The following is a 12,392-nucleotide window of genomic DNA, read 5'->3' as shown; positions in this document are numbered from 1 at the left end:
TCAGACACTTGAAAGGACAGTAAATTAACATGGTCTGAAAGGACGCATGAAGCCTCCAAGTTGACATATTTTGGGGGCCATTTGCACCTTTACCAAGTTCATTTCATTAAAAGCAAACATTTAATTTCTTTAAGTAATCGATTATTTTGGGATAGGTCCAATATAAATGGAGCAGAGTTCCTTCGGGGAGCAATTTCTTCAGCAGAAGTCACACAGTGTGATTTATTGGGTTGCAGAAGAATCTTCCAAGAGAACATTTGAAAGCCTGATAGCACCTGATGACACTCCAGAAAATATACTGCCCAGCATCAAAGAAGATGAAGACTGGCTAGGTTTGGCTTTCCATGCTCTAATTTCTGTGAGCTGGCTGAGCGTACGTGATTAACCGGAACTGAATTTAATACATTTCCATTTACAGTAGAAAGGGTTTTGAAAACAAGACAGAGGCCAGAATATTCACAAGGTATTGATAAGAAAAGCCCAGGTGCGTAACTTCCTTAGGAAAAGCAATCCTGATAATTTAAAATACAACTTCATCCCCACACTTGATCCATAAAACATAATTATACATTTGGCATGAAACAAATATAATGATTGCTGAATAAATCTTGAAGCTCAGTATAAAAAAAACCTCTGAGAAAACCCAGCAGAAGAGACCCAAAAAGCTTAAACAAAATCAACAAAATAAAAGACCCTTTCCTCCCAAAGACACTGTTCACCAAAATGGTTTATTTGCCACAATGTTCATGAACATTAGTGAGTAGTAACTCACTGAATGTTAGAGTTGACAGGATGAATTACTATGGAGCCACTGGTGCTATCCATTCAGATACATTGCAGGGTTCGTGAAGATACCATATTGTTAATGATCAGACTTTGTTCTGTAGAATTCTACGATGGAAGGATAACAATCTAGTACAGAGAACTCACATTTCTGACTCATTTCCTCTCCCTGCTTCCTACCAGTTTACTTCTTTGCAGCTCTTTGCCCCTTAGTTTATCTGCTTTCTCTACATAAGAGCTCTCCAAAATTTGCAGGCCATAGGAAGATTTTGTATGGTAAAATGACTGTGACACTACAATGAAATCATGCAAATACACTATTTTAGTTACTTTCTAAAGTTCCTGGCCAGTTTGCTCTCCACGTAATTCTCTTTATCTAAAAGCTACTTGATTGCACCAAACATTCTGAACTCTCTTCTGACATAAGACAATAACATGCAACACTTAATGAACATGTTTCAGGATACAATCCATTCCTTAAAAATCTGGCAACCTCCTCCCTGTTACAAATTAAACACAACGACTTTTATTTGCTTGGAATTTCTGAGAACTGAGAGTTGTGATCATCAAGTAATGATTTGGTTTGGTCCATTTAGGAGGTACTCTCTCTCCCTTGCTGTGTTCAAACTTGAATGTTTTCTATAATCAGATACCCCTTCTTTTTCCTCCAGAAGCAACTACAGATTCAGCACAATTTTTTAAGCAACTTCTAGGCAACACCTTTTTGGTGTAGTGATAACTGCTGAGGTCATCACTCTGTACTTGCCAATTTATGGAGATTCATACGTAGCTATTCACAAGCAAGAACAAGGACAACTGATGCATACTTCAATTAAAGCATGTCATGAAGGTGGAAATAAATGATAATAAACAACAGAGTAAAGTGTGTGGATATTACTACTAATCTACTGCTTTCCCACTTTCAAATTTCAGACTGAATGACAGTTAGGTCTGATGAAATTGGAACAAAACACAGAGGAATAAAAGCATTCTGTACAGGAATATCACTTACATGCATCTCTATTCTAATGGCTTAGCCTGAACTGCCCACAGAAAGCCCCAGGGTTCTAGCAAACAGCCAAATTGATTTTGCAGAGCCTGTACACAAAAGGTAGTTAAATGTTACACAGTTAAATCTTGCATAAACATATATCACAGTTACTTGGATCCAGAAAGGAACTAATATAATTAAAATGGAAGTGGAAATACAGCATCCAGCTCCAAAGCTTCTATCTTTAAGTCCTTAGGTCACTCCTATCCAACCCCCTATAGGAAGGGAAAGGTGATGGAAGAGGGTACAGGAGGTTGACCTTGGTTATGTAGGAGAATGGCATGGGGATCAGGATAGCACAGCTGACTAAGCCTGTAGAGAAGGGTAGAACATATGATATGTCCTCCCTTTGTAGGCTAGCTAGGTCTATGTCTTTATCCACAGCTTGCTGTTTTTGTGAATCCCATTGTATGACGCTTTATTCTTCCTGAGCTTTATTTAGGGTAACTTCAGCACTTAACTCAGGGATGAAGGGACACTGCAAGCAAAAAGCAGGCATTGAAATCCTCTCTGTTGCATCACCCGAATCACAATTTGAATATGATACTAAGGTGAAAAGAAAATGTAACAAGAAAAAGAAAATATCAATGAAGCACGTAAGTCATCATCAGTAAAGACACTCTGATTACAAAACAGCGTCCACTAAATCTACGTATGAAAGCAAAGTCAAGGTCTTAAGGTCTTGAGACAATCCCAAACATTTTAAAAAGCAAATATTGCACTGCTGATGTTGCACTGATGTGACATGCATCCTCAGGCTCATTTAATGGAAGATCACTACCATAAATTTCATAATTTTTCCCATTTTATGGTTGGTAAGTTATTTTTAGTCTACATGAAGTCTCAGACCTTGCCCTCAACAAACGCATAAACAATTCTACCAGTTGAACTGGAAAGATAGCATAGGGTGGAAATGAGTACAGAAAAGGAAAGGACTCATTTAAGACAGCACTGCTATTGAAAGAAATGCCAAAAAAACTACAGAGTTGGGTATTTAATTGCTCCTTTGCAGAAAGAAACACTGCCTAGAGCAATGAGGATTACACGCATTAAACACAGTACTTCTGCCTTTAAACCTATATCATCTTAGACAGATCTTTCTCTCCAGATGTTTCTTTAGTGGTCTAAAAATCATCCAGCTTTTCAGAATATCTCCATTCCCAGGCTGTGAACCTACCAGGAGACTACAAAGGGGTTGTGATATAAAAAGAAATCCTATTCAGCTTCCCAGGTGTAACTCTACAAACGTAATTTACTCTCTCGCTGACAAAAAATCAACCACTTCCTTTGGTTTTTGTAGTCAGTGTTAGAAACACACATTAATAGGCTCTGCAATTACAAAATTTGTCTCTTTCCTCTAAGTCAAGCATCAGTTTCTTATTCTGGTCTGCAATAATTCAAAGGCTCAGAGGTGTAAGGCCAGAAGGGAACATTAGATCGCCTTGACTAACTCCTGTATACTTTCAGGCTTCAAAACTCCTTACAGTCACCCTGTAACTGACCCAACTAAAGTATAAATGACATTTCCCAAAACTTTTAGAAAGGTATCTGTCCTTGGCTTGAAGATATGAGACACCATTTTGGTCATTTGTTCTTTCATTCCTAAAAATTTGAGTAGATCTCTTCCTATCTGAAATTATCTAACTTTCTTTCTTTCTCCCTCCCCCTCCCCCCCCCGCCATTTATCTGCATCCAGTATTTTCTTTCTGTGAAGGTTCTTCGCATATGCGAACTTGTAGAGGAAGCAGTGATTATATTGGTTCCATGTATAATACGCATAACCCAAAAGGCACTAGAGGTAGCTGTGAAAAAAATTTTTGTGATGCAACTAACACAAATTGAGCAAATGTTTTTAAGGCAATGATAAGATAGCTTAGCTTTTTTTGAAAAGAAAAAGGCGGAGTTGTTGGGGTCGATGTAGCTTGAGAGTTAGCATGACTAGGCTGCTCAAACAAAACAGTTAGCATAACTGAACAGGCCGCTGGAAAGGACAGCTAAGAATAAACATGATGTGGGTTAGCAAAAACAAGATGTGTTCAAGGACATGGAGGCGGTCTGCTGCTATTGGCGTTAGTGCATAGTTACCAATCATAAGGGAATATGGGGTGCGTGAACAGCACGTGATTTATGTCTGTAGCCTATCCGAATAAGCGTGATCGCGTGTGCAGATATGAAAAACGTATATAATCACGCAAGCAGACCAATGAATCGAATCGACTGTGCATTGCATCAATGTGTGAGAGTCGTTCCTGTCCCTGCATGGATGCTGAAACTCGGCACGAACTGAGACACGTTTCAAGCTTTTGTCACTATTGTGGACAAGTCAAACACATTAAGTTTTCCAGTTCCTAAAGTTACAACAATTACATAGCTTTTATTTGAATCACTTCCATTTTTTCAATGTTTCTTTTAATGACTAAACACGTAACTAATGACTAAACAATATGTGATGTTCCAGTATATGTGTCAACCCACTACATACAGAGAAGTAGTATCATATCTGTGTTCTTAAACCTTTGTTTACAAATCAAGACATGCACTGCATTTTTTTGCCAGTTTTGCTTTGAGTGCTCATGTACAAACTGTTTCCCTACTTCAATAACCAAAATCTTTCAAGGCTACTGTCCAACAAATATTTTCAGCTTCTGCTGGGTTAAGCCAAACATGACCCTGAAAGACACAGTCCTGCCTAGCCTTTAGCCCCGTGGTCTCTTTTACCCTCTTTCTAACACAAGAGTTTGTGTGAAAACATAGGAGATCAAACCAGGAAATCAATCTAGCTAAACAGTAATCTTTTCATGTTGGCTTTCAGTTTGATTAGTATCCTAGTCTGGTAAATCCTGTACCCCCAAAATTAATTTCACTGATATAGCAGCAGATGAAGCCCACAGTTGGGGACAATCTGCTGCACACAAAAGGTATTTACATTAACACATGCAAGCAGCCTGTATTGCAGTGTGTATTTCCTATGTTTGCCCTGCATTTCTTTCTTTTTCTTGTATGTGTGTAACTTTGCCTTTAGTTATGTTAACATCATTGTTTACTGCTCTGCAATATCACAACTCTGACAGATTTTAATACCATCCATTTTACACTCATTTCCATATTGCTAGCACAATTCCTAAGAAACTACGAAAAACGTAATTCAGTGGTAACTCTCAGTTTATAGTAATTTCTGAAATAAGGCAGCCAGATTTCAATCTGTCTGTCAGGTACTTTATCTTTGCCATGCTTTTTTTTTTTTCCATTCAAATACCGTATGTTGACAAATCAGAAGCTTTACAAAGGTTTAAGTCTATAAATTCTATCAGATATCACTATCAAACTTATAATCTCCTCAAAACATGCAAAGAGTCATTTAGAAATCATTGTTTTCCATATAGACTGGCTGTAATGATATTTTTGTCTTTTAATGCCTTACTTAATTTTGCAATCAACAGTTTAGAAAAATCAGAATTGCTATCTTCTATAACTTTTTCCACTACATAAGTAAGACTTGTTTCATTTATTTCCTTAGAATGAATTATCTATGTGATTTGATAGGCTGCATCTCAAATTATCTTTAACAAGTTAATTTTTTATCATTTAGCAGACAATTCTATAATTCTGGGCAATTCAGTCAGTCATTTGTTCTATTGCTTATTCATTATGCTGGCAGAATTGCCAATATGATTATTTCAGATTCACAGAATAGAATCATAAAATACTTTGGCTTGGAAGGGACCTTTAGAGCTCATCTAGCCCAGACCCCTGCAGTGAGCAGGGCCATCTTCAACTAGACCAGGTTGCTCAGAGTCCTGTCCAACCTGGCCTTGAATGTTTCCAGGGCTGGGACCTCCACTACCTCTCTGGGCAATCTGTTCCAGTGTTTCACCACCCTCACGGTAAAAAATGTCTTCCTTATACCTAGTCTAAATCTACCCTCCCTTAGTTTAAAGCCATTACATCTTGTCCTGTCACAACAGGCCTTGCTAAAAAGATTATCCCAATCTTTCCTATAGGCCCCCATTAAGTACTGGAAGGCTGCTATAAGGTCTCCGCGCAGCCTTCTCTTCTCCAGGCTGAACAGCCCCAACTCTTTCAGCCTTTCCTTGCAGGAGAGGTGCTCCAGCCCTCAGATCATTTTGGTGGCTCTCCTCTGGACCCACTCCCACATGCCCATCTCTTTCCTGTGCTGAGGGCTCCAGACACAGGACTCCAGGTGGTGTCTACTAGAGTAAAGTAGAGGGGCAGAATCACCTCCCTCGACCTGCTGGCCACAATTCTTTTGATGAACCCTGAACACAGTCGGTCTTCTGATCTGTGAGCACACATTGGTGGCTCATGTCCAGCTTTTCATCCACTAGTGCCCCAATAGATTACTATTACACAAGATGTTAAAAAGATACATTGACTTCACTGGGAATATTCATACAAAGTAACACATATAACCCTTATGGACAGCAACAAGCAAATCATGTCTCAGTTCAGAAATCAAAATGATTCAAACACCACTCAGAGCAATAAACAGAAGCAGAAAGAAATGGCAGTTCTCCATTTTTTTAATCTTTTAGCTATTTTCAAATTTTTTCAAATTCATATAAAAATGATACATTACAAATTAAGATCTTTGATTTCACTTTTTTCTCTGTAGGTGCTCCCACAAACTGTATGTGTTATTACAGAGCAAAAAAGTAGTCCTTAGAAAAACACATTAAAAAGCCACTAACCCCAAGAGCATTTTTGCAAAGGCTGCTGAATTTAATAAGATATTTGCTGGCTGCAGTGGCAGTTGCATTATGCTATAGATGATGTCTACTCAGGATGCACAAGAAGAACAGTGCCAGTTCTTTGATTTTATAGTTCCCTTTCTCTGGTGCTCACAGACTGTTCTCAATAGATGTGCAGTATACAACTGGGAATTCTATATGATGAGCATATAACTATATATGTGTATATAGTTTTTATAATTATGATGTGGCTTATTTTTTTAATCCACAAATGAGTGCTCTCAACTGATGCTAGTGTTAAACAGCTTTGATATAGTATAAACATAACATTTGACAGCTGGAGATTTAGCTAGTCATCCATTACCGAGGGAATGTAATCCCTGGACTATTTTACTCACATTCTACATCCTTTGGAAACATTTAATTACACTCTAATAATTCACCAGTAGTCATTTCTAATAACTAAGCACAAGTATTCATTCTTCTTAATCTCGAATAGATTTTGAACCTACAGTCTGATCCCAGCTAATTTCTGTGGACTCCAAGCCTTCTCTACATGCATTTCACTAAAGGACAGGAGTCATCATTGCCATTAGCAGTGGCCAGAGCAAACAAATATTTGCAATCTCACTAAGCCGTGTTAACTCCTGCTTAGGAGTTGATGTGAGTTTGGAGGTGACAGTATTCTCAACTTAGTTAAAAGATTTTAAGTATTTATATATATTCCTCTTCAAGAAAGAGGCCAAGGGATGATTTTAACAACTTTTCCCACAAAGATCAGTTTATTAGATTGACTACTCTTCAGTCTTATTTCGAAGTAGAAAAACACTAGCCTATTCAAACCTTCAAGCAGGAAACAGAAAAAGAATGAGAGTGCTAAGTCACATAGCAGCAAACCCAGGAAAGTTCCTGAGCAAATTTTCAAATTTCTTTGGAATTTAATAATGAGAAAAAAAATCAGTTTGATTTTGCTATCTTTTATTTTCTTCATGTAAAATATCAACAATATGCTTTCAGTCTGGGTTTTTTTCTGGAATATAGTGCATGGAGATCCACATAGCCAGGCACACAGACAGGTTCTACAGGGTCCTCATGAAGTGATCAGGCTCCTTACACTGTAATGTAGTGTAAAGGCCTCTGCCTATGTGTAATTGACTTGACACATCTTGAACTATACCTCTGATGCAATGGGTGTGCATTTGAACTAAGTTCTGGGACCTATGGACCTTAGTCACTTCATGACATAATTTTCAGTCAGCTAGAATAAGTAGTAACCACAAAATTATCACATTAGGAAAAGCTCTGTCTCAGAACCGACTCAAAGCAGGCATCTGAGAACAATCCAGCAAGTTTTAAATAGTGATCTCTTGAGCAATCAGTAACAACAATCAGATCACACACAGTTGAGTGCACATGAACTATCCAGAGCCAAGTTCTATGAAGACTAGTTACATTTTGCAAAAGCTTTCCACTTTACAGTGTTTGATGCAAGTATTTAGAATCTGTACAACAATATATACAACTGCTGACCCTAAGAGGTCTTATCTGAGGAACTATCTTGACCTCAGTGAATTACTCTACTGATGGCTGTGAGAACTGTCTACAGTAACAAATGGTTTCTGTAAACATTTTTTGTGTTTCTGGGAAAAATTCCAACAGTTTCGTCCCTGTTGATATTTACCTGCTACGAGTGGAGCTGGCTGAAATAATTTTGTGTGTACATGCATTTGTACACTGGACACAGCTCATTAGAACATGTGCCATTTCTAGCAGAAGTAGTTTACAATCGCAGAATATTCATAGCTCCCATATCTTTCAAATGTGTCATTTGATGGTATTCAGCATCAGTGAAATTATAAAGGTACACAGGAAGAACAAATAGGTACAACTAAACAAACTCATATTGCTATCATTTTTAAAGGAATTACAGTTCAGCTTCATTGAGCATGCTGGTTATTGGAATACCAGTGTGACAGGTTCTTTCAAATGTTTGACATAAATAAGTGGATAGCAAAAATGAATGCATTCCTGCAACCTTCCTCTCTCGAATCTAGAACAACGCATACCATTTAGCTGTAAAAGCATCTTGGGTAACTTGTATCCAGTACAGTCACTAATGTGCAATAAATCTAGTAATACATGACTGATTACTCACCTCATCAACTTGAGGATCTTGAGCCTGAGCAGCACTGGGCACTGGGGAATCACAGTCTGGGCTATAATGCTCACAATAGTCATATGCAGCTCTGGGGTCAGCTATAATCAACAGCTGCTGGATCTCACCCTGCAGAAAAGCATAGGCAGATTAAATAACAAAACCAAAATTTGTCTACAGTTCATCAGGAGTACAAAGTTTTCACTCAGAAAACAAAACTATACACATAATAGTTATATTAGATATTACATTAACATTTGTAGTTATAAATAACATATCTATTTAATTTTTTCTGCGAATCTGGAAAACATCCTAACTATTGCTCACATAGCAAAACAATGCAAATTAATACCAAATGGACTAGGTGAAAACTTCTGGCTTAAAATGCTGTCTGATTTGGACAGGAGAGGGTGGGAAGGTGTAAATCCTGCTCTGTCACTTTCATGCTGTTTTACTTTTTCACTGAGAACCAGTCTAAAATCCTAAGATTTAATTCAGGGCACTTCCTATTACCAGCATGCAGCTCAGCATGCAAGTGATAAAACAGTATAATTCTGAGAGTTTTAATCACATCTGTACTCTCAAAGAAGGGAGAAAATAAAATAAAAAAGGCTGTACCAGAGACAATTATTGGAATAAAAAATAATTAATTTAGCACTATGTAAATACGTACTATAGAGTATGTTGAAATAAAAATTTTAACAGCTAACAAATGTTATTTTCATCTCTATTCCCATATATCATGTGTAAAAACAACATCACAGTAAAGAGACCCACTATTCTGAATAAGAAAAATAGCTCTGATGAGATTCCCTACAGAGACCTTGAATGTTTATCATTTTCCACAGAAAGCTGTCTGGTATCCAGTGCATTTCTTAACATAGTGGTATCATTTAAATAGTGTTAGGTAAATTCTTGCCAACATTTCCACTATAAATTTCTTCATTCAGGAGCTTCTCATGCTGTCATAAAAATAAGGTTGTTGAAAACTGGCACATTTTCTTGGTCAAAACCCATTAACATCAATCTCTCACTATTTCCCCAGAAGGGAGGATTTTTAAGCTTTTATATACCTCTAATGTAATTTTATTTTGTTTTTATCAAAAATGGGAGCAAAGGAATAACTTTGTTCATATACCTAATGGAAATGTACAGCTGGGAAAAATCACAATTATCTCAGTATTTCCAAAATTGCTTTACATCTCTCAGAACAGTAGCCTTTAACAAATTAACAAAACTGGAGAGTATTTTAAAATAGTAAAGAATAATTTGTAACATTCCTTCCTTTCAAAAAGAAAAGTCACAGAAAAAAGCAAAAAAACCTCAAACTGAAAAAAATCAACCTCTGCAATTTTTCTACTTCAACAATATTTTTTAACTTATTCAACATAAAATATGAAATACTTATTTTCTTAGCAAATAATGGCTATGAATTACAAATCTGTTTTTTACAATACTCTCAAGTCTTTTTTCTTTATAGATTCATGTGTGTCTCCGATTAATTTAGAGTTGGAATATTTTTTTTTTAAGCTTCCAGAAATACTAGAAGTTCCCCTGCCAGTGGTTCTAGACTGTCTCTTATTTTCCTTAGCTCACTAATACTCCCTGATTTGGGCATCTTCCTACAAAACCTGCTATACATATAAAGAAATTCCCCCTTTGATTCTTTACATGACTCCCTCAAGAGTTTGAGTGCTTTGAGAGGTTTTGTACAGTCATTTTCAGCCTGGGCTATGCATCCCCCATCTTCAACAAAGTGTTTCCAAAGTGCTCTGCATTTGCTCTTTTACCAGCCAAATTAAAACTAAGTGAAGAGTAAGTTAGAGAAAATAAGCAACTGAAAGACAAAAGAGGTAATTCTTTTGGAGACACCATTAGAGATGGATGTCTGGAACCCCTGTCCTCGCCCTGTTGAGCTCAGGTTATTGTCTTGCTATATGGCCCTGAACATACACGGCTTTCTGAGATGCCTGTACAGATCACTCTTTATTCTGTGTGCCAGCTACTGTGAGTAAGGCCGGAACTGCTCCTGAAACTAATTCTGTTTAGTATGATATGCTAAGAGAACCCAGGTAGGGGAATATAGCCAGTATTCTGAAGCTTGCTTTCTGCTGATCTTGAATGCCGTGGAATTTTGGCACTGGATTTTCTCGGATTGTGTGTTTGCAAGAAGCACTCAACATACTGTTACCACCTGGCTTAGAAATCCCTAAATTGGTTAAAGCTGTTCCTGATCCATTCACCGTACTTCCGAGCCCTGCCTGTCAGCCTGTCACAGGTCTACACAGAGGGAGGCCCTCAGAAGTCTCACGCAGTATTCATAAATTGCTACTGGCTATTCATGTGCCAGAAGTGAAATTATACAATACAGGCTGGGAGTATGAAAGGATCGAGAGCAGCCCTGCTGAGAGGGACTTGGGGGTACTGATAGACGAAAGGCTGGACATGAGCCAGCAATGTGCGCTTGCAGCCCAGAGGGCCACCTGTGTCCTGGGCTGCATGAAGAGAAGCGCGGCCAGCAGGTCCAGAGAGGTGACTCTGCCCCTCTACTCTGCTCTGGTGAGACCTCACCTGGAGTACTGCGTTCAGCTCTGGAGCCCTCAGCACAAGAAGGACATGGAACTGTTGGAGCGGGTCCAAAGGAGGGCTACAAAAATGATCCGAGGGCTGGAGCACCTCTCCTATGAGGACAGGCTGAGAGAGTTGGGCTTGTTCAGCCTGGAGAAGAGAAGGCTGCAGGGAGACCTGATTGCAGCCTTTCAGTACTTAAAGGGAGCCTATAGGAAAGATGGGGACAATCTTTTTAGTAGAGACAGCAGTGACAGGACGAGGGTTAATGGTTTTAAACTAAAACAGGGTAGGTTTAGGCTGGATATTAGGAAGAAATTCTTTACCATGACTGTGGTGAAACACGGGAACGGGTTGCCCAGAGAGGTAGTGGAGCCCCCAACCCTGGAAAAATTCTATGATTCTAAGTTTACTGAGAAATTGACTGATATTACATTTGGCACCTCAAATGTCAATTTTCCTCTTTTTTCCTTTTCTGTTTTTTTGTTTTATGTTTCTGTCTTTGCTAATTAAATGGCTTCTTTAAGTATTTGTATGTGATATATTGGCAGTGCTGTTTCACTAGTCAGTGAAGAGCTTTCATTTCAGATCAGGTCAATCATCTCAGCGCATGAAATTCCACATACATTATTGCAGATTTTATTATTGTGATTTAGTTATCATTCTAAGGTATTTGTTGGACAAATCTACACTGAGAATTTTTCACAGAATGACTTCAGTCTTCTCAAACACATTGTTTGATTTTAACTGCTTGACTTTGAGAGACTGAAATAGAATTTTATAAAGTTCTTTGTGAATAAACTGCCAATACTTAATCTGGCCATACTTCACAACCTGGAGTCATAAATTAGGCATTTAATGATCTACCTGCACAAGTCCCAAGAACTTTAAATGAAAGCAAGGATAAATGGAGTCATGGATTATTAACAATTCTAATAGTTGGTCTCTGAAAGCCCACTGAGTAATAATACATGCATATGTGCATAATGTTATTGTATAAAAATTGCACAAAAAAAAGGAAGTCTCACAGGACAGAATGATGAAAGCAAGAGAGGGAGAACAAAGATGGGGAAGGAAACAGGAGAACAGAGTAAAATTTACAAATACATCTGAGCAGCCTTGAAGT

General features: G+C 38.0%; 1 protein-coding gene across 3 annotated transcripts in view; it reads right to left on the bottom strand.

Moving 5' to 3' along the window:
• Positions 1-12,392, bottom strand: part of COL11A1 (collagen type XI alpha 1 chain) — a 164,123-nt gene that overhangs the window by 118,287 nt on the left and 33,444 nt on the right. For all 3 annotated transcript variants that reach the window (XM_075422261.1, XM_075422263.1, XM_075422262.1), the window contains exon 5: positions 8,699-8,827. In XM_075422261.1, the coding sequence (XP_075278376.1) occupies positions 8,699-8,827 (129 nt within the window). The remainder of the gene's footprint in view (positions 1-8,698; positions 8,828-12,392) is intronic.

The sequence above is a fragment of the Opisthocomus hoazin genome, chromosome 6, assembly GCF_030867145.1.
Source record: "Opisthocomus hoazin isolate bOpiHoa1 chromosome 6, bOpiHoa1.hap1, whole genome shotgun sequence".
In the NCBI taxonomy this organism is placed as follows: domain Eukaryota; kingdom Metazoa; phylum Chordata; class Aves; order Opisthocomiformes; family Opisthocomidae; genus Opisthocomus; species Opisthocomus hoazin.
Note: the sequence above shows the minus strand (reverse complement) of the source record. Positions and strands in the feature narration are given on the sequence as shown.